At 49.1% G+C, this 22,808-nt stretch overlaps 1 protein-coding gene across 1 annotated transcript; it reads right to left on the minus strand.

The window, feature by feature from the left end:
- Positions 1-1,063: 1,063 nt before the first annotated feature.
- On the minus strand, positions 1,064-15,996 carry LOC104030665 (keratin, type II cytoskeletal 80). Its single transcript, XM_009482428.1, has 9 exons — positions 15,670-15,996; positions 11,909-12,123; positions 6,478-6,538; positions 5,349-5,444; positions 2,721-2,885; positions 2,100-2,225; positions 1,781-2,001; positions 1,357-1,412; positions 1,064-1,266 (listed from the first exon to the last, which is right to left on the minus strand). The coding sequence occupies exons 1-9, from the start codon at positions 15,994-15,996 to the stop codon at positions 1,064-1,066; spliced, it is 1,470 nt and encodes a 489-aa protein (XP_009480703.1).
- Between the last annotated feature and the right edge of the window lie 6,812 nt (positions 15,997-22,808).

Below are 22,808 nucleotides of genomic sequence, written 5' to 3' on the forward strand. Positions count from 1 at the left end.
TGGCTGAGGCCAGAGCCCGGCCTCATAAAGGAAGATACTGCAGGGCACTCTCTATGTTAGTTTGTGCAAGAGGGCCACGGAAATGTCTGTGTTGAGGCCAGAACATCCCCCCCACCTTGCTCACAGGGGTACGTGGCATCTACAGAGTTGGCTCTAGTAGCTTGGGTGCAACATGACTGGTGTGCATTGGCTGGTGTCAGCCAGGTAGGCTAAAAGCTGCTATGTAAAGTCAATAAATACAAAGACAAGTCCTGCTTGCTGTAGTTAAATGAGAACCAATATCCCATTTCTAGGACCTAGCACCACTGCGTGTGCAGTCTGGAGTGCCCTTAGGTGAGACAGGCAGAGATGCTCTCTGTTAGAGAGAGATGGCTTATGAAAATAAAAGTTTTGAGGAGTTTTAGCTTTGGTGGCATGGGAAGGAGTGAGGGGCTACCCAAAAGGCAGTAAAAATCAGTTAAATGCTCTGAAGTGGCCAAGGATCCCCCAGTACACCCAGCATGTTTGTCACCAGATATGCAAATCCAGGTGTCGCAGATCCACCTGGCTCGGGTTGTTTACCTGCGTCTCCCCACCAGCTCAGTTTGGAAAGCTCGATGTGGCTTTCGGAGGAAGGCAGCATCAGTGAACACCTCTCACAGGCATGCACAGAGCAGGGCCAGAGCAGAGAGAATGATTTTGTAATACTGGTAAAATGGCTGGCCCGATGGCTTCTGGCTGCTGTGTTAAAAGCTTGTGGAATAATACTTTCCCCTCCTGCCAAGTTTCCTCTAGGTAGATCTCAAAGGCTGTGAATGCAAATCCTCTGGGGAAGCAGACCTAGAGAGGAAGATGGTGGTGTGGGTATCTGAGTGGGAGAGTCTTTAAAATCCTGGGTTGGTTTCTGCTTTTAACTGGTAACAGAGATGTTAACTGGGATGTTGTAAAGACAAACTTAAAAAGAGACAGACAGCCTGGAGTGGATTCTCATCGTTTGTCCCTCGGACATTGGCTTGAGTTCAGGAGAAAGTGCTTTGGCTACAGATGCCAGCTCTTGTGTTTATGCTGTGGGGCTCTGTTTCTCCTAGGAGCATTCTTCAGTGGGCAGGGAACTGAGCTTTGGCCGGGCACCGCTTCTGAAGGCATCTGCTTCGGGTGTCGCTGAGCTGTCACTGTGGCTTCTGGAGGGCAGTATCTTTGTGCTGCCTCCGCTTGGCTTCATCTCACCGTTGGTGTTGCCTGTTCCTCTCGCAAACAGCTTGGAGTTTCTCAAGGTGCTGGCAGAAACTGCCGGGGTGGGGGAAAATGAGAAGGGGGAGGTTAGAAACGTTTCATTCGCATTCGGCTTTACCAAATTGTAGGAATAAAACCACTTACGGTGCTTTGGTCTGGAGTGGATGGTGCTGATGACTGTGGGTATCGGTTGCTCCATGCTGTGAACGCAAGGACAAGGTGTGAGGACACATTAACCCCTGCAATGCCAGAGAGATATAGAGGAGTGGAGTTTGGCCCATGTGAGCTGGGCTACATGGATAGAGCCAAGTGTGTGGTTGGATCATGAAGGCTAACTCAACAGCATCTGGGCAAAGCATCATCTAGGGAAGCGCTGGAACCCTTCAGTCTGGGGGGGTCTAAGGAAAACTTCAGAGCAAGAAACAGGGCTGAACTGCATGGGGACTGCTGGGATTTCTTTCTTTGATCAAACTTTCAATACTAGACTCAAAGCTTGGGATATCTGCTTTCTCCCTAGATGTTTGGGTGCATCCCTTCCCCTCTTCAGGCACAAGGAAGCCCAGCTTACCTGCTCTCCTCCCCTTCCATCAGCTTCCTGTAAGTGAGGATTTCCACATCCAGTGCCAGCTTGATGTTCATCAGCTCCTGATACTCTTTCACCAGATGAGCCATATCCTCCTTGCTCTTCTGTAGGGCTTCTTCTAGCTTGACCAGTTTGGCTTTGGCATCCTTGAGGGCCGTCTCACCATGCTCTCCTGCTTCTTTGATATGCTCCTCTAAGTACAGGCACTGGTGTTGCGAAGGAAAAAGGGTGGTGGTGGAGGTGTTAGGTGAGTTGGAGTTTCATACCTGTATGTCAGAGTTTTGTCACCCACCCCAGGACACACCTGGCTCTTTTGGGACACGATGCAGGACCTCAGCTTCTGGATCTGTATGTTCAGGTCTGCGATCTCCCGTCGGCTGTCAAGGAGGTGACCTCCGTAGGTGCCTGACTGGGTGCTTCCTTCATTCAGCTACCGGAGAGATGGAAGAATGGGTTATCTGCATGCCTCCTGCTGTAGCAAAGGAATCTGCGAGAATTCCCACTGCCCTTGGGGAGAAACACCTAACTGGGGAAAAATAGCGGGTGTGTGGAAGGATTTAGGGCTCATTCTCATATCCTCTTCTGGCTGTAGCTGTGCCAGGTATAGAGCACACTGTCTCTTGGGGTTAATCACATTCTTGCTCTGTTTGGAGGAGGCACCAGTAGGAGGTCATTTGCATCTTAGGTGGGACAAGCTGCCATTGATGTCCTTGCCTGTCTCCACTGACAGTATGGAGAGCCTAGAGCAATGAAACTACTAATTTACACACCTGAGTTAGGAGGAGTTGATCTGGGTTAGCATAGCACCCTGTCCCTCCCTCCATTCCCAGGTGTAGTCTGTCCCTCCACATCTTGCTGATTCCTGTAGTTTCTAGGCTGATCTCCCTGCCTCTCCCCAGTATCAATCAGATAAGGAGACAAATACCTTTCTCCTGGTAAGTGCTTCAGCTTCCTCCCAGCTCCGAAGAGCTAGGGCTTCATACTGGGCCCTCACTTCTTCCACAATTTTGCTCAGATCAAGTTTGCATGCATTGTCAATTCCCAGTACAACAGAAATGTCCTTAATTTCTGTCAGCAGCTCCTCGAGTTCCTGAATAGCAAAGAGAGAATAGGGCTGTGATACCAAGTAGTCAACAAAGCTACAAGCCAGGGGAGAGCTGAACTCTGGCAGATCTGCTGTGCTTAGCTAGGCAAAGCATCTTCCATATGCAGCATGGAGATGGTGAGATTTCCTAGGTTTTCAGTCTCTGAAGTTTGGAACCTGGTATTATTTTCTCCATAAAATCCAGACTCAGGCTAGGGTGTTGGTTTGGGACCTTTGGATACAATCTGTTAAGAGTCTGGTAAAATAGTGCATTTGTACTACATCAAGAGCAGGTTAATTGAACTGGCTTCAGTATCTATCGGGATTCAGATGGTGGGTGGTGGGCAAGAAGCAGGGCAGCGTGAATCATTCTGCAAGCTGGTGGTGCTAGAAAGATGCCTTTGCTGAGCTCTGCTTCAGCATCTGGAGAGGCTGTGGCTGCCACTTGTGTTATTATAGTCTGCTTTGTGTCTAGTTAGAGAAGGGAGAAACAGGACCCTTGAACGTATCCATCGCTAGCAGACCTATTGCACTCCCCAGAGCTGCTCTCATATGCTGGGGAAACTCAAGCCAGCGTGGGGAAAGCAGGAACATGCACACACAAGCTGCAGTATCACTGACTGGGATATTTGCCTTTGATAGCTGACTCGGTCACAGCTTTAGAAAAAGGAGACAAACAATGATGAATGCAGACTCCCCTCGGTGAACCTAAACAGGACTCTTAATCCGTGCCTGTAAACTGCACTCCGGGGTGGTTTGTATCGCGGCAAGACATGACTTGATGCTGAGCAGATGGTGCACACGCTCACTTGGCAGCTCCCCCAGCCTCAGACTGCTCTGCGGGGCTGTCGCTCTTATCAGTATCTCTGCAGTTGCTTCTGATTTACACCAGTGTTAAATGAGCAGCATACATCTCTCCCCATCTCTTACCTTTCGTCTTGATGTTTTTGTTCTTCCCTTTTGTGCTGAGGGCTGTAATCTCTTTAGAGAAGCATTTGTATACCTTGTCTGCCTTGCCTTCCCCTGACTGGGGAGACAAAGGGCACCCTGACATGGGGATCCATGAATAACAGAAAAATACCCCATCACTCTTCCAAAGAGCAGGATTATCAGTGTATTTTTTCCCACTGGTGTTTAATCCTTGAGCATCTTTGTTAATCTTTAAGCAGGTTAATAGCTATATGAGAAAATGCATATTTATTGCAAATACTTGGGCATCTTCCACCAGGGGGGTGGGGGGGGAAACCAACTGGGTGGTTTATTAATGAGGATTGAGGCTGGGATTTTCTTCTGATTCATACCAACATGCTGTGAGCAAAGCTGTCAAGTAAAGTTTTCCTCGTTTGCCCTTCCACTGAGTATGTGTGCTTATACATCGATGTCAGTCAAATCAACAGGTACAGGCGAGAAAATGACTAACCTGAAAACAAGCTACTGAGAGGAGATGGCAGAGAAAGAGGTGGAAGGTAATTTCTTTGCATGAAGCACGGGTAAAAAAAAAAAAATGCAGCCTTCTGCCAGGACAGCAGCGTGGAACCTGGAGGAAATCAGCTCAAGAAGATCCTCACAGCAGGATCTGATTTGCAGCTACCCCTGTGAATTGTCTTGCACCAGGAATTATCTTACAATTTTAGAGAAAGTAAGGCTTCATGGTTAGTTGCAGGCAGGGCATGTGTTCTAATGCAGTTCTGATATTATGCAGGTCCTTCTGCCTCTCTGTGCCTCAGTTTCCCTACTGTTAACATTCCTCTGTCAAGTATTTTAATTGTTTGTATTGGTAGAATTTAGACAAATCATTAGTATTCCCAAAACACTGCCGAGCCTGCTTGGTGACATTTTACAGGCTCTGAGTAAGTGCTGTAATCGCTTCACCCTGTTTGAGTAGATACAGGCATGCTGCAGCCTTTGGGTTTGTCTGAAGGGCTGCAGACTCTGTATTCTTCCCCCCTTGTGAAATCATACCTGACTGCGCTCTCTCATTTAAGTGGGAATGGAATACGCTGGATTGTGTTAAAGAGCATCCAGCACCTCACCCAGGTTTACCACTGCTTTGTCCTATTTTGTTGTGATCCCTTCCTCTGAATCCGAATAGAATAATGTTCAGCTCACTCGTGACCTGGGGCGTTTGGTCTCAAGGCAGAGGCTGTCAGTGGGGGTGAGGAGCTGAGCCCAAAACCAGCCAGCTCAGGAGTGAGATGGGGGCTCCTGACTGCTAGAGGGGAGATCCGCTGGAGCAGCCTCCCTGCAGTAGCTGTGGGGCAGAAGGGACATCCTGATCAAATTTGAAATGGAGCCAGTTTAGTTAAAGAAAGGGGATTAGCTCATGAGACCCTGCCTTAAGCCATTGAATAGTTGTCTGCAACAGCATGCAGCTCCCCTGGACAAGCTCTTATTTTGGTGTAAATTCAGAACAATGTCCTCTCTTGTAGTGGAACTGTCCACAAAGATGCCTTTTTTTTGCATTTTTACCTGCTCGTAGATGGTTTTCTTCAAATCCATCAGCTCTTGGAGCCCGTTGAGTTTTACCTCCAGCTCAGTTCTGTGCAAGGAGCTCATATCTAAATCCTGCAGGAGGTAGAAAGTGTATTAATGAGCAGTTTGTCTTTGTAGCAAGAAATCTTTCCCACTGCCACCTCTCCCCCAGCAAGTGTCCTGCTGGCTCTTTATTGGCAGGTACTCGTGAAACTGCTCTCCTGCTCTACGAGTAGGGAGGCTCCTTTGTGGACCTTTTTCTTCTGTGAGGTGTTAGGTCATTTGTTTTTTTTTTTTTTTTTTGTGAGCGCTTCAGTGGAAGTCTCAAATGAGGTAGGGTGGAGAAGGAAACAGGCAGGGCTAGTCTATGCCCACTCACCACAAAAAGCACGGGTTATTGAAAACTCTGATGCCATCCACAAAAGTCACCAGAACTGCCCTTACTGGCTGAGTGTGCCAGGGAAAACGTGCAATTAGCCATAATGATCATTTGCGGAGAATGTTTCCTCTGTCTAATAATACCCTGCATTCCTGCACCTTAGATTTTTTTTTTTTTTTTTTAATGTAAAGGCTGTGCACAAAGCCTCCCATTTCAGCTGATATTCAAATACAGCTACTCCTGGGGTGGGATGTTTAAACAAGGTGTGGCCATGTGACAGGAAACAAAAGCAAACACGTTTATCAATTTCCAGCCTTTCCCAACCTATGATGTCATTCCGAGAGAAAACTGCCAGGGAGGAGAGGTGCTGCCTCGGAGGGTCCTGGGTGCAGACCTCTCCAGGCCAGGTCTGGCCAGTGAATTGCAATGTGGTTGGGTGCTGGTGTGTGCTGACCCCCAGGCGCTTCCACCAAGAGCCGCGGGGCTTTTCTGTAACCACAGCTGGCCCAGACTCACTTGTCCTTTTCCTAGTGAAGTGGTGACTATGTTCACCACTCTGCTGTCCTCCTCAAGACCTTATTACCCCACAAAACATCTGTGTTACAAGGGCTTGGTCCAGAGCTAGCTCTTGGCTGGCTCCAGACTGTCTTAGCTGAGCCTGGACCATCTTGCCTCTCCCAGCTCTTGTGTGACTATGCAGAGCTGGTGGAGAGCTCATTCAGAGGAAAAGCTTCTCTTGCCACTGACCTTTTTGAGCTCCATGAAGGTGTATTCCATGCCACTACAGAGGCGAATTTCATCCTCATATCTAAGGAGAGTGAAAAAAGCAGTAAGAAATTACATATGGTGAAAGCCTCTGGGATGCTTAAGGTTGTCTTGCTGGCCCCAAAAAGCACTGGTATCAAAGCTTTCTGCTTTTACTACGATGTCCTACCTCCTTGACATCCTATAGACAGCAAGCAGAGATATCTCTTAGGTGTGGGCATCTTGGTCAAGTGAGAGGATAACAAGCTGCCACATGCCAGCTGCTCTGTAGTAACACCATGAGCACTTTAAGTCTGAAGAGCCCCAGAATAGAGAGGAGGTAGCTTTAATTCTAATTTAATTTGAGGGCTAAGCAACCTCAGGTTACCTCACATTTGCCACAGAAAGAGAGAGTAGGCATGGAGAAGTGGGGTGTGGTGAGTTATTCTCTCTGAAACCCAGTCACATGCCCAAAGACTCCTAAATTTTCTCCCTAAACCTTCCTCTTCTGTTTCTTTCACGTATCCTCAGCATTTAATTTCCAGAGTCTGAGAGTCTTCTCAAGGGAGAAAACTTCAGCTTGTGAAAATTCTGAGAATACTGGACTGGTGTCATAACTTATCCTAAATGTAGTGCAATTTGTGAAGTAATATAGGACCCGGGAAAGCAATTTGAAGAAAATAGTGCCCACAGAGCAGAAGGTAACAAAAACCGGATGGGATAGGGTGGAGATCCTCCTGGTGGAGGAACCAGCCCCGTAGGTGTTTAAAAACAGGTTTGATAAGGCAGGACAAGCATAGCAAAGACTTAGTCCAGGGGCAAATGCATTTCTCGATGGCCAGCAGCAGACACAAGAGGGTAGCTTAGGGAATACACCAACTCTTGTTGGCTCTTGGGACCAGCATGTGGCTAGCCCTGACGTTGCTAAAAACAGGTATCCGACCAGGAAGCCACAGAGTCTCTTTTGGGCCTGGTGTGTGACCGGCAGCGGTTGGTTTGTTTGCCAGGCAGGAGCATTATGCGATGGGTGTTTGGTATTTCCCGCTGTGCTGCTGGACATGCTTTGGGGGTGTTGGCTCTTCTGCTGAGACCAGAGCAGGCTGTGCACTCAGGGAGGTTGTGGCTTCCCTGCTCTTCCATGATACCTCAGGCTCCTCTTAGCCTAATGTGCTCATAGCGTTTCCAGGCTGTGAATTAAACCTTTCAGTGCTACGTATAGATCGTAGAATCATAGAATGCTTTGGGTTGGAAGGGACCCTGAGAGATCATCTAGCCCAACCCCCCTGCAGTGAGCATGTCACCAAACTGGTATGGAGAAGGCCAAGATCTTTGGCAATGAGGTAAAATGGCATCTCCTAACAGAGTGATGATGATAAAATCAGGAATGACGGCCATATTGTGTTGTTTGGTGGTCTGGTGCATCATCACTCTGGTTACACTGGAGAGCCTTCCCTGCTGTTGTACAACCTGCTGTTGCTCCTGCTTTAGGAGAAAGAGGAGCTGTGCCAAGGAGCAGAAGGTATTGGGAAGGCAGCACAGGCGATCACACTGCAGGGCAAGGGGGTAAAGTCATGCTCGGGAGCTGACCTGAAATATCAAAAGCAGCTCCCTGGAGCTGTTGCTCCCTCCACGGAGGGGGTAGTGGGGGCACAGAGGGGATCTGACTGGCACAGGCTCTACAGTTAGGTGCTTCTAAGGTTCCTCTTGGGTACCCTTGTGGTGTTAAACTCGCCCTCTCCTTGCCTGCTTTTATAAGGCCAGGTAGTATAGGTAACGAGATTTACCTGTCTGGCTTCTCTGCTCTTCAGCTGGAATGTTAGCCATGCTGGCAGGAACTATGTACTGAGCTTAATTACAGCCTGCCACTCTTCCTTCATCCTCATTGCATCTCAGCCCAATCCCAGTCTGTCCCAGCCTGCTGAAGCAGCTTCACACATTGCCAGGCGCTGACATAAGCTTACATATTGAACAAACAACACTCCTGACTGAGAGAGAGCAGGCCCAGCCAGCCAAACATGCTCACCGCATGGCTCCGGAGGGACCTGGAGGCCGGGAGATGACTCACATGGGGATGGAGAATTCCACAAACACATTACAGCATTTATCTCCTTAGAGATAATCCTCAAGCAGTCATGCATCAAGGTATAAATCCATCCCATCTCGATTCATGCATTTAAGACACGCTTGAGACAGGCGTCTGGTTGCCTTGGGCTCCTTCCATAGGCAGTGAAGCAAAATCAGAGGTGAACCAAATCTCAGGCAGGCTATGTTCCTCTCTGGATGTGCCTTCAAGACTACTTCAAGGCAAAGATATAGTGGTGGGATGGATCTGAGCCTGGTGGCATGAAATTAAGCTAGTCTTCCTCTTGTGGAGCAAGGAAGTAGCTGAAAACCAACTGCAGAGGCTGAAGGTAGCGGGGTGTTGACTGTCTAGTCTTCAGGTGGCAAGATTTGACTAACAATCCCTGGATCTCAGAAATGGATCCTTTAAAGGCTGTATGCCCCCTATTTTCCTGTGGTATCTCCCCAGTGCCACACCAGAGTAGGTCAGCACAGGCAAAAATTCCCTGCCTTCCCATTCAGATGGGTCTTTGCATGTTCAAATCACACGTGTAGGGAGCTGAAGCAAACGCTTGTGCAGATGTGCACCTCTGGGCAGTCATCCCTATTTGGGTATGTAGTATTTGATTTTTTAAGCTTGACTTCCTAAAAGAGCAGGGTTTGAGATCCTGTGCCAGCCTCCACCCAGCTTTCCTGTCCCCTCTCCATCCTTCTCTGTGTTTGGAATTGCTGGCCAATGGCAGCCTAATCTGAGAAGGAGGTGCAAGTGTCCTAGCTAGTTAAATCTCCTGTATGACTTTTTGGAAAGCGGTCCCTGGATAGAGAAGACGGACAAATTAGGGCCTTACAGAGGGGCACTGACAGGCACATTTCACATGTTAAATGATGTGTTGGGCAGCAGCCTGCTTGGGTGGTCACTGTGTGCGTGGCATGTTCTGTCTGGAGTGCAGCAGCAGGGATGAGAGAATGACCAGTTAAATGTGCCAGTGAAGTTACTAGCTTTTCCTCCCCCCAAAAAACTCCTTTGGGAAAAGAAACCTCCACAGGAGTTGGCCGCCTCCACAATTTGCATGGTTTAGGCAGACCATTTGCTCCAGAAAAACAACTGGGCTGAGGCAGCCTTCTCAAAGGCGTGCAGGACTCAACAGAGCCAGTGTGGGTTAGGACGGGGTTGGATCGCTGCCTGGAGAAGGCTCAGCAGAAGCAGCAGTTCTCTCCCCGTGAATCACTAGCCGCTGGGAGCAGCACGGTGGATTGTCATTGTCACAGAAATCCACCTGCGCTGGCTTTGGGTGTTAACAGCACCCAGTCACAGGGTGGGTTTTGCCTATTTGCTGCTTAGGTCACCCCTTGCAGGGCTTGTGCCTTGCAGCTCACAAATGGGAGAGGGCGGAAGGGGAAGGCTCTGCAAATGAAGGAGAAATGCTTTGAGGAGCAGTGTAATTTCTGAATGCTGTTTTCCTGTGGCTGTGTAGTCCCACAAAGCGGGAACTCTTCTCAAGGCTGACGGTTGGGCTGGTCATAACCTGGTGCCCATTGTGGATTCTTTGCTGTCTAATACTGTGCATGTGCGCATGCTGCATCCTGATCCTCTGTGTATGTTGGGCGGGTCCTGTTCCTCTAGTCAGTCCCTTTTTTTGATTTTGAGGTATGTAGCATCCCTATCATGGCTATCCTAATGTCCAATTAGGTATTAACTGTCCAAGAAAATCAAAAGGTAGGGGTAAACACACAGACAGCCTGTTTGTGTAAGCACCTTTATCCTTAAGAAATCAGGCTGAAGAAAAAAATAAAGTGCCAGGCATAGGCAACTAATGAGGGAATTGCTAAATACAAATATGAGTACAAACTGTGAGAGCCGATATGGGTGACTGATCTGACGATTCTCCACCACCCTAACCATTTTCCTCTTTGGGTTTTCCTGACTGTCAGGGAATAAGCCAAGAACTATCTTTTATAACTGCAGGGCCACAGAGCAGGTATTTCCTCAGGGAAGCACAAGGAAGACCAAGTGCTCCAGAGAGGGATGACAGATCTTAATCTTTTTAGGGCAGGGAGTGAATGGCACAATCCATATTGTGGCTTTGATCCAAGCTCAGGTTTGCTACCTGTCAGCAAAGCAAGCATCAGTGAGCCTAAGTGTTGTAGTGAAACCAACATCCAAATAAAGAACAGACAGACAGCCACCATAAGGAATTTAGGGATTTCTAGGCACCTGGGTATCAGTGCGTCACTTTTTGGAGGATGCTGAACATAAGGATTTCAGCATAAGGTCAAGAACCAAACTCCCAGTTCTGATTCCTGCTCCGCCACCAGCTCACTCTGTGAGCTTGAGTAAGATGTTTAACTGCTGTCTCTCCATTAGTGTGTCTGTGAAGTGGAGGTATCGGTCCTTCCCCTAATTTGCCCCCAGATTGAGTAGCTGGTTTAATCAAAGTCTGCAAAGAGCTTTAAGATCTTTGAGCTAAACTCTCTGGAGAGGGCACTGTTACTACTTATGCATCACTTCGTACATGAGGAACAGGTCTGGGCTATTTCTACAGTGATGTCTGTCAGTGCCAGTGGAAGGGTAGCCCCTTAGCATCACTGTTCTGTTTTGACAGTGCCCATACATGACGCTTTGCTACAACATGGAAGACTCCAGAGATCTTGTGTAGGCAGATGGGTGTAACTGTAAGGGAAAGTATCTAATTGTGGATTCATCTGTGGTATGCAAATGACACTGATAATAAGAAAAGCATTGTCTTCTTGAATGAGCCATGGCACATCTCAAATGCTCTTATCTGAAGATCTCTAAGCTCTTGGCAAAAGCAGCGATAAGCACGTGGCAGCTAGTCCTCCCTTAAACTTTCAGCTGCCTCAATATTTTCTGTCAAGAGGTTTTCTGGGTAAAAGTCTGACTTTTTGGTCATAGCAGAATTTTGCATTAAATGTTGTGGGGTGAAGGGGGAAGGGAAGAGACGATTAATCGAGTTAATACTAAGCGGCATAGATCCATAAAACAGTTTGGGGAGAAAGCTCTGGCTTGTGATAATAGTGTGGGGAATAAATATTTCTCTTTTACTGGCTGTCATTCCTGATAATAACTGTTCTCCAGAGCTGTTATCTGTCCTGAGGCATTTCTCAGATGCCCTGAGCTCTTTGGTATTTCACTTTTTATGGGTTTCCTTTCATCTCTAGTTAATCAGGAAGAGGCTAGGATGCTATCTTCTCAAATACACAATTCTGTGCACACCAAACTAGGAATTTGTTCCTGGGAATAACAGGCTGGCTGTGCTAAATGAATCCCACGCTACTCTTTGTGCACGCAGCTGCACCGATACCTTGCAAACACATTTCCCCCTTGCAATAGCCAGCTAGGCTAGACACCTACTTGCTTCGAAAGTCATCCATGGTGCTCAGGACCTTTGTCAGCTCCGACTCGAGATTTTTCTGCTCGTAGCTGAGCGCCTTCATCTCTTGATTCATTTTGCTCATGTACTGATCATAGATGGCCTTGATGTCTGACTCAGAGTGGGAATTGTCTTGATCCTTCAGGAAGTTCCACCTTGTTGTCAGGATCTTGTTCTGTTGCTCCAAGCACTGGACCTGCAGAAGAGGTTTCAGAGACATTAATAACACCAACAGGAAAGCTGACTGCTCCTGGCAGGGCAGGAGACATTGACCTGGAGACCTTCAGAGTAGTGAGAAGCTGCCAGAATCAGCAGAGATTTCCAGGTAAGAATGTCCTGAAAATTAGGCCTGAGGATGGAGGGTTATAGGGACTTTTAGACATTTTACACATTACCTACTAATTAATTTCTTGACAGAACATGTTCACATCAAAATGAACGAGCATCTTGTATTAAGTCACTGAAAAATAAGAAGTGTTCGATGCCCCTTTGCCTGTGAACATACCGAAGCAAAGGCTGAAAATCCACCACAGGTCATGCATAGATGTCCAGGGTGAATGAAGGTCAGGTTTACTACCTTGGAGTGGCACAAAGACAACTCCTCTCAAATCTATAGGATTACATGATGGTGAAGTTTGAGTAATGAATCAGAGTCCTGGTTTGTATTGCAAAGCAACATAGACAAGGCCTATGGGAACTCTAGAGAATAAGCAAAATAATTACAGACTCCACATGAGGTCTATGTGTGCACGCACCTGTCTGCTTGACAGAGGATACGCTGCATTTTCATCCACCCACCGTTTGATGAATCTGGCACTCTTCTTTCCTAATATTCACGATCAACAGTAATGCTCAGTGTTTAACAGTTTTCATCGTCAAAGCTCTTGGCTAACTTTGATTAATTATCTAATTGCTACCTCTCTTACTGCTCTGTGAACAAAACCGAACTCCTTCAGTCACATTTTGGCTGGTGATTTGTGAGTTGCCTCCAACAGTGTCCTCCACTCTATCATGGAGATGATTCAGTGCTGATACTATGCCCTGTGCGGTGTGAGCAGTGGGGTGCAGATGCTATCAGGGCTTGACCTTCTGCTTGGCCTTCAGCTTTGACTTCAACTTTCTGTGGCCCGAAGCAGCATCGGTGCATTGAAGAGGCGGAGTTCCCAGCTGCTGACCACTGCACAGATGCACATGGTGAGAGACAGCATCTTTCCCAAAATGCTTCTTGTCTGAGCAGAGAGAAGCAGGAGCCCAGAGCAGCCGAGCAAAGCAAAAGCACTGTGATGCTCACAGTCAGTTTTCAGCAGAAGGGATGTGAGCGTTGGCATATTCCAGGTCTCGCTGTTAGAGACCTCATGCTTTCTTCCTGATATCTTAACCCATGGCTGTAGACATCCCATCAGTAGTCCAGTCTGCTGACTGGCTGCTTTGTCCTGGCACAAACCCAGAGTGGCACACGGTGGGTGTGCATGCATGCGTGAGGCTGAGAACCAGAGGATGATGCTGCAGTGCACCCAGAAAGGGGCACTGCAAGTGGCACAAGTAGGTGGCCTCCAGGGCTACCAGGATCCAGTTGGGCCATTTGTTCTCTCGACCTGAGGCTCCTCAGGGATTGTGATAGAGTATCCCTCTGTGGGGCTGGGGTCAACCTGTGGGATTGGCTGTAGGGAGCAGCCTCTCATCCTAAGGCAGCTTCCCCATTTGCTGCTGGGATGTTAAATGACTGAATGCGTTGGCTGTTGTTCTAAGTCCGTCTTTGACCCTCAAATCAAGTCTCAGTTCCTGAACTTGCTCCTAATCCTTAGCTGCTCTTTTTCTCCCTCCCCCAAACTCTTCAGTTTCTTTCCTGTTCCCAAACCATACCCATCCACTGGGCTGAACTGCTTACATCATGGCTTCTTATACAGCATCCCTCTTAGCAGAAATTCTTCCTTGCAAAGTCTTTTAACACAAGCTTTCCAGCAGAAGAGTCACCCAGATCTGGCCTCATTTCCTGGAAAATCATGCCTGAACACAGAAGTGACCAAAGCTTGGTCCTCGGAGGCCTCTACCTCTGTGCTGCTCAGGCTAAAGGTAGGGCTTCAAACGGGGGCTCATGACTTGGCTTTTCCCTGTCTTCCACCTGTACATACCTGGATGGAAAATAAATACTAGCAGATCTGGAACAGCCTGCTAGAAAGCCATCAGTAGCAAACTCCTAAAGTTAGTGTGGTCAATTATCTGAGGAATTAGCTGCTCAGGCTTGAGACCATCTGAATTCCTGATTAAAAAGACAAGTTCTCTTTGACAAGGAAGTCCTTTCCTCTGGAATGAGGACCTGAGGCAGATGGCTGAAGTTTACCACTTGATGTACCGCTTGAAGCTACAGCCTTCAAAGCTAAATGCAGGAGCTGCTAGCACTAAAGTCAAAGCCACCCAACTAAGGTGAGGCGTTTGTATCTTCTGTCCATCAGGCCCTGTAATGCACACTTATCAGCAGGCCACCAGATTGGGTTTATCAGGAAACCCGGAGGTTCTCTCACTTCTTCCATCCCTCTTTGCACGGAACAGGCTAGTGCATGTGGTCTGGCTCACGTACATATTGTCACTGTGTGGTCTTGCCCCATCTCCCCTACCCCCATCCTTTTTGCTGAGGTCTGGTTTCTGAGCAGGACGAACATCCAGACAAACCCTGACCTCTCAATCTGGATAGTCAGAGGACCGGTCCTGCAGCACGTGCAACACAACCCACCTGGGTGATTTCCAAACCAGGGGTTTGCCAAATTCACATTGCCAAGATCTGTGCTTGGAAAAGCAGACGTGGAGGCTGCCGTGCTCCTCCATCCAGGCTCAGCCCCCTGGTACCGCTGCATGCCTGTTTCCACATGTAGGTGTGGTTCGTTCACAGCTATTCAGTTTAGATAGATGCTATGGAAGATGGTTCCCCTGCCCTTCTCCTTCCCAGCGTGAATTTGGGTCCTCTGAGAGGCAGAATTAAAACAAACAAACAAAAAATATCCCAAGCCATAGTAGCTTGGCATTGAGTGCCTGTATTGTAGACTGCAGTGAAGCAATCCTCCTAGGAGATTACCATCTGTTTACCGAGCACCAGGGCTTTGCAGAAACCTGCCTCAGCTAGATGAGTTGTTTTCCTTTGAGAAAACTTTCTGCCTTCTCATGGATCTTAAGAGATGAAAGCGACACTTTCTTGGCTAAGCATGCAACCCCTCGCAATAAAAACCACAGAGGAGGGAGGTGGGTGGGGGGTCTCCCTTGCCCACCGCATTGCTATGGAGCTGAATTTCCAGCTCTCTTCAGCAGTTGGAGAAGAATTTGAGCTGCCGCCTTAATCAGCGTCACCGCCCATGGCTGTTTGTCCACTATGGGAGCCAAGGCCTGCTCTGTCCGGCACCATGCCTCCATGGCCCTGCCTTTGCTGCTCAGGCGGGGCAGGGTCCTCGAGGGCAGAGCTGCCCGTCCTCCCAGGGACCCATGGGGTGACAGGCACAGCAAAGGAGATGCACGGGCTGCCTGATGCCGCTGACCACGGATGCGGCCCGGCTTCACCTAGCAATGATGCTAACCCTTGTTATAACAGATAGCACTGAAGGAATAGCTAATTGGGTAATTAGCCTGATATCCAGAGCCTGGCAATGGTTACCTGAAGGCCTTCATAAGTCTCCTGAGAGACTGGTTAGTGTCTGCTTCCCCACCACCATCCTCATCCCCATGCTGCACTGTGGTCCTCAGCAGCTCACCTTACCTTCTCAATTAGGGTCACAAACTGGTTGTTGAGCAACTTGATGTCCTCTTTCTCCTGCTGCCGCATGGCTTGGAAGTCGGGGTCGATATCAAGGCGCACAGGGGCCAGGAGTCTCCCGTCAATGGAGAAGGAGGGGTAAGAGGAGCATCGATATTCACTGTCTCCGTGGAGGCTGAGAGAGCTATAGCCATTGCTGGCCACCCCGCTGGGACTGCAGCGGCCCAGGCGATCCGGGGATGTGCTGGCGGCTTTTCCTCTGCTCATCTTCCCTGACACCTCCCAAGAGGAGAGGGAGCCACTGGTGAAGGCTTTGCAAGGGTTAGTCATGCTCGGCTTGTGGCTCTGCAGCTCGAGGGGAGGGGAAGGGAGGGAAAGGAGGAGGAAAAAAAAGAGATGAAGTTTTCTTGCTGCTGCTGCTGCCTCAAAGGGAAGGAGAATAGTGGCACGCTGAGGAGTTTGGTCGGCTTAATTCCTGTCTCCTCAGCTCGTGGGTTGGCTAATGAATTACAAGCACCTGTTCTCCTATGTTCATTAAACGGAGGAGGGTGTAACCGTTGATGTAATCCAGATCAACCTGTTGGCTTTTTTTTTTTTCCCCTCCTCTCTGTACCCTCCTTTCTTCAGGAGCTTGTTTGTGTGGTGAGGGCATAGGCACTCGCAGCAAAAACAAATCACTCACAGGTAATTCGCTGGGCCCCAAGTGGCTGCTTTCCTCATCCTTAAATGGTGAAGAAAGCAATCAAAGGTGCTGGGCTGCAGCAGGCTTGGGGAGGATGGCTCTGAGCACGGCTGCTGCACGAGTACTTGGCACATGGAGCTTGGGTTCAGCCCCTGGCTGGTTTCCAGACAAAATCTGCAGGAAAGAATTGTGATTTTCTTTTTTTTTTTTTTTTTTTTTTCCTGGGGGAGTGTTTAAAATTATAAAGAAAGAGTCTGAATTGGCTAAGGGTAGGAGTTTGGAAACGCATCTCAAGCTCATCGTGATTAGAGGTGCTCATGGTGTTCCTTTGACCACACAGGCACGTCACAGAAGCTTCTGGTGCTCTGAGTGTTTATGGGATGATAGGTCTGGTTTTGAGACCCCTGAGTGGGGGACCAAGAGGCCTGAGGTCATCTGGTCTGGCAACAATGGAGACCTTCAAAGCCTCTAGACACCAAGTTGGATCTCAAAAGTGCCCAAGGCCACCTTTGACCACCACACTCCCGCTCCTTGAAAGCCCTTTAAAAGCTGGCACTGGAGACACCAAAAACCACTGGTTTTTAATGAATTCTAGGCTGCTAAGGTGACACACCCTTAAATACCTGTTTGGGCCTAGGTATAAATCAATGTTGGATGACTTTCTTGAAAGCATTTTCCTGCTTTAACTCAGTTTCTCATGTGAAGAATTGAGACAGAAGAGCACCCATTTCTGCCTCTTTATTGTATTGTAGTGTTCTCAGGAAAGGGGATGGTCTTCTCTGGGCAAAATTCAAGAATTTCCATTTTGTGGGACAGCTGCCGTTTTACAGTCTGGTTCTGCCCCACGTTGGAAGACAAGCTGCGAATTTCCCTGCCAAGTGAAGTGAAAGAAAGCTTGGATCTGTCACAGACCTGCTTCAACAAGAAACATATCTGATGATGTAGTGGTTTCTGTCTTAAGAAGGACTTCAGAAGGAAGATGACCCATTCCAGTAGGGTTAACCTTTTCTTCAAGCATAGTTTCAATATTTTGCTAAGAACAGTGTGCTTTCAGATGGCATGCCCACCTTACCAAAACACCCTTTCCAGGGAAAATGTTTCCCCTGATGATCTGTTTGAATACCAAGTCCGTCACTCAGTGGATCCATGTCAGGACTTTTCAGTTTAATCCCGATAATTTATTTTAAGGATTAAAACAAAATTTATGGCTGGGAGATGACAAAGCTCATGACTTTTGCAAGGTGAGGTGAGATTATCTATCTCATTGTGGGCTGCTCGTTTGTGGCTTTGCGGTTGCAGGCACATCAGTGTTCTTGATTAGCATCAGGTCATGGGGTGACCTGGCAGGTTTTTTGCTTCATCTGGTACTGAGGGCAGTTGTGATGGCTCCCTAGGAATGATCCCTCTGAGGGAAGGACACAGAGGTGAAATTAGGCTAGTTCAATATAGTAGTGGCTGGGAGCAGTGTTCTGCACCGAGCTAGGCGGGGTATTGCATGACTGTGTTCTGCAGGATCCCAGGAAGCATGGCTGCAGAGGAAGCGCTGCTGGTCATCGCATTAGCAACCGCATCTGCCTAAGCATCAATCCCTGCTCCTTTCTAACACTGGTTCCAGCCTGTGAGGATATCCAGTTTGGCTGAAATGGCATCTCCTGGTGCAGAACGGCACAAAAAACTCTCCTGGTGATCAGGTCTAATTGTAACACGTTTGGTGCCTTTTGAGTCCCGGTTCCTGTATAGCATCATGTACTATATCCCACATCCTCTCTATTAGGTGCTGGAGTGGGGGGGCGAGTCATTCTGCCACAGAAAGATGCAGAAGGATGATGGCTTAGGATTAAAGCTGCCTTGAATGCTTGGCAAAGGCAGGGTGGAAAGCCATTTTCCAATGGGAGCATCGGGGCCACTCTACTGAGATGAGCAAGGCTTTTCAAAGTCCTGCCTCCTTCCAGAAGGATGGGTGTAATTTGCAATAACCCTCTAAGGAAAGTGTTTGCAAGTGGTCATCTCTGCTGGCAGGTGATGTGAGGATGTGTGGGAAGAGCTTGCAGAGAGAGGATTAACCTGCTTTCTAACCTCTTTTCTGGGTGCCCAGGCTGAAGCTCCTGTTGTCCCACCTGCTAGGCAGAGGGGCGAGGTGGGGATCCAAGCTTGCCCCGTTAAGGGGAGACACTGCTGCTCATGATGCTGGGTCCTAGGGCGACCCTAATTTAAGTCTAGCCAGGACATTGCTCCATGGCAATGCCCAACAGCCTGACACTGAAATGATACTGCTTGTTGGTATTGTAGGTGCACTTAGCAGTGCAGAAACCTGTCACCCCATGCTGTCTTTTCGAGGATGGAGAAGGGAGGGCCGCTTCACACAGTGGCAGCCGAAGCTTTGCCGCATGTTTCTCTCCCTTGCTGTCTTCCCTGCCCTGTGGGAGAGGCAGTGCTGAGTCAGGGTGTTTCTTCCCTTCCTGCCGATGTTCTCGGTGCTCCTCCTTGGCCAGGTATTTGGTTCAATTTGGAATGGGCTGGTCTCCCAAACTGGGCTTTAGGATTTGGCGCCAGCCTTCTTGGCTACGCAGTAAACCAAGCTAAAAAAGGATGGGGACAAGAGGAAGGTGGTAACAAGGTGGAGAAGGCTATGGAGGGTGCGATGAAGGGTCTGGTCACCTCCAGCTAAATTGCTGTGTCCTCCTACTGCCATAGTGTTGCTGCCTGTGTCCTTGCAGCCTGGTCTAGCTTGTCTCCTGATCCATTTGGATGGAGTTGTCACCATCCAAAGATTGAGTGGTCCCAGGATCTCACATTCGGGATATGTCTGGAGCAAGGCAACATGTCGCTTTGAGTTTGCAGTGTGGTTGTTTGGTAGGTTGAGGTTTGGGGATGGGCACAGGGTGGCTTGGGGGTGCTTAAACGTTTGCAGACAAACCTAGAGAGTCTTGTCACCCTTCCATTGATACATGGAGATTTATCCCGGCCATCTGGAAAATCAATTTTTAGGGTTATTGGCTCAATATGTGTATGCATAGTAGAATTATTTATCAAGGTTCCATAAGTAATTGCTGTTTATTAAGTATGGGTAATGTATGAAGCATAAACAACGAATCAGCATGTGCCCCAAGGAATCCGAATGATTAAGGTTAAGCAAGACAGAGACGGGGCTGAGGGATGCAGAGTGCCGCAGAGGTAATGAGTGGGTCAGCAGGACTTATTTAAGCCTCGTCAGGCATGCGAGGAGCATCTGGAGTGGGAACCGTGCGCGTTAAGCCAAATGACGCATTGCAGGGGCATGGCTGCTACTGTGGCCACAGGTAGGACAAGGCACAGCAGCTGCGCGTTCCTGGTTCCAGGGAGGCAGGTTCAGTCCACCGAGTTCACTTCCGGTCTGAAAAAAAAAAAAAGGAAGTTAAATGTTTGTTTTGATTTTGTTAAATTTGGCTGCTGGCCCTCATTCTGTGACAGGAGAGGCATTTACCTGCTCTGTGGCGTAGGCTGGAGACAGGCTGATTACATGGGGTCACAGGCCAGCAGTGCTGCCCAGAGCTGGGTTTGTGGTGAGGGGCTTCGATTGCAGAGGCGCCTTAGTTCGGCTCCGCTTCTCCGCCCATCTCTGCAGCGCCCGATGGAGGAGGGAAGGCGCTGGGCTGGGCTGGAGGCATGCCCGGACCAGCGCTGCGGTAGGACGGCCGGGGACATGCCAGTGACCACAGGGCTGCATGCTAATTTGGGCATGCCTGTGGTTTGCCAGTGCTCTCCTTGTCTGACCCTTCCCAACCCGGGGGGTGGCGGGTGGGCGCTGAGGGAAGCGCTGAGGCCACCCTGCCCGTGCTGGCATCCGGGCATGGTGGCTGGGGACAGGAGAATTTCACCCCAGACTGTGGGTCTTTGTGGGCCCTGGTTTGGGGGATGGTTGGGGGTAGCTCAGCAGCCTTCCCTAGCTCCACTCCATCCCTGCTCTTTCCTTCTCTCTCATTCCTTCTTTCCATGCTCATCCACCCTTCTAGCGTCACGTTTCCATTCTCTCCCCCCCTTTCATTCCTTTATGTGCCTGCCCAGAGCCATCCAGATCGCCTTCCCTCCTTCCTCATTTTTGATTTCTGGGTGAAACAGCGAGTAGCTAAAATTCTGCCGTCTAAATCACTTCCCCCAAAGTAGACGTCACTTGCAAAGAATTTATAGAAGAGTTTGGAAGGCAGGACGGGACGTGCCCACATCTGCTTCACACTCAGGAAGGTTTCCAATCCGTCTGCTGCGCTTTTGCTCACGTAGTTTCCAGGAAATTTCAGGTATTGAAAAAAAATAAGTAGGACTAATTAAGTGGTGGTGACATCACTTGTTTCTGCTGGGGCGCTGCAGGCTCTTCCCTTCCGCTGTACAAGGAGGCTGGGTGATGCCGTCCGTGCCTGGGGCTGGGGAAGGAGCTGCTGGGCGCTAGATCTCCCCCAGGCAGCTGCATCGGATCATCTCCCAACTAAAGGGACTCTGCTTCCTCTTAGAAACCGCTGCTTTATTTTCTCAGTTGAAGGCTGTCCCAAAGCCTATGAATCTCCGTGTGTCCTCGGCTGTCCATCATCCCCACTCGTCCTTGTGTCAGCCGCTCCGAGCCCACTCTTTTGAGCTATGCTGGGAGCCTGAAGGTTGCCAGTTCCCTTTCTCACAGCCTGTCCTGTTACTTTGGCAAATGGCTTCTCCTTTCTCAATGTCTCTGCTTATAAAAAGAGCATAAACAAGACACACAATGTGAGGATTTACTGCTTAGTGTTTCTCAATCCACACTTGAGCAAATGACTACATTCCTTTTAGACAGCACCCAGTATCCACCACTCTGATTACAATCTGGCTCTGTGCTCTTGTGTCACTTTTAATTAGGCATTTTGTTTCTGCATTGTGTGTCATTCTCACATGGTTTGCAGCATAAATAATGATGTATTGTGTTTCAGTGGATACTGCGAACCTTTAGCTCTTAATGAGGTTGCATGGATATTTATGAAGCCATCTACCTGTTTTGCAACATGCAGGTTCTGCGGCTAAAATACACTGGGATCTTTTTTTGGGGGGGACAAAAGACCTAAGACATCAAAGTGATAGTTAGAAGGTGGATGTTTGCATTGGGAATTGCAGAAACAGATCATTTTGCCCCAAGGTGGGGATTGGTGGCTGATCAGAGCAATCCCAGCCTGCAGCAGCTTCTCTCCTAGAATTAGCATAGTGGGAGCGAGCCCAGAAATTTAAGGGATGTCACATGAGGTGAGATGTCTTTGAGTGTTCTTTTTCTCTGTGAGGACAGGGATTTGGGCTCCCGCTGCGTTTGTCATCAGGTGGGAGCCACAAGCTGGGAGCAGGGGCATGGTGAGGATGGGAATGGGAGAAGGGGATGGGATCCCAAAAAGATCAGGGTGGGAGCTCCTTGTGCTGGAGAACCAGTGCCTCTGTGCCTCCTCGCTTGCAGCTGCCTTGTGCCTGCTCTTTTCAGAGGCCACATGCCCAAATCATCAGGCAAAAGGTCCAAGTTTATTTTTTTCTCGGCCACTTAAGTGAATTGGATCTCAGTCTCCCTCTTTTCGCCTTGTGTCACCAACACCGTTCTGGAATAAATGCAAAGCAGGCGTTCAGCCATGCCTACACCTCGCCACAGCTTTCCTGGGGTGGTTTGTCGTGCTGCATACTTCCTAAATGATGCAACCCAACTCTTCTGCAGCATGGGCAGAGAGGTGTAGGGCACGGCCCGCTCTGCTCCTGGTTAGTGCTTTGAATTACTGCAAAGGGGCAGTTGCTGTGTGCGTGGTTTTGGTGCTGGGCTACCCCCGGGGGCCGGTTAACTTCTGGAGCCTCCTCGTAGCAGTGCTGTGTGCGGTTGGGAGCCGTTTGCTGTCCCGACGTGTCTGCAAGGGAAACTTTGGCACCAAACGGCATGCCCTGTAGCGTAGCTCAGCAGGTTCCTAGCGTGCAGGCGGCGCAGGCATGGGCCCAAGTCAGCACCTTGAGGCAGAGGGAGGAATCGCCCGCTTGCTTCGCTCTGCCTTGGCTTTGCGAGGACGGTTATGATGTGTCATGGCCAGGCTGCGTGTGCCCGTGCGATGGCCTGTGCAACCCCACGTGTGTGCGTGTGCACTAAGCCCAGGAGCGAGTCTGTAATCCCTCTTAAATCTGGTACCAGATCTGATTCATCCTGATTTTTAACTCCTGGGGTCAAATTCTGCATGACTGATTCATGCCTGGTGCGTACCTGGTGAACATGGTAAACTGGAAGCTCGGTCCTGCCTTGAAGGGCCCTTACGCCTTTTTTCGTGCCGGGTAAAGCTCTTGCCCTGCACCGAGTGGCTGTGCAGCCCGCGGGACGTGTGATGGAAGCATCCTCGGCGTCACGGAGAGCTGTCCTCATTCTTGGCGCTATTTTTCCTCTTCTCCTTTTCCTGCCAAACCTCTCTCCTCCCACGCTGCCCTTGTGTAACGTGGAAACCTGCTGCCAGTG

This window comes from Pelecanus crispus, chromosome 26 (assembly GCF_030463565.1).
Source record: "Pelecanus crispus isolate bPelCri1 chromosome 26, bPelCri1.pri, whole genome shotgun sequence".
Classification (NCBI taxonomy): Eukaryota; Metazoa; Chordata; class Aves; order Pelecaniformes; family Pelecanidae; genus Pelecanus; species Pelecanus crispus.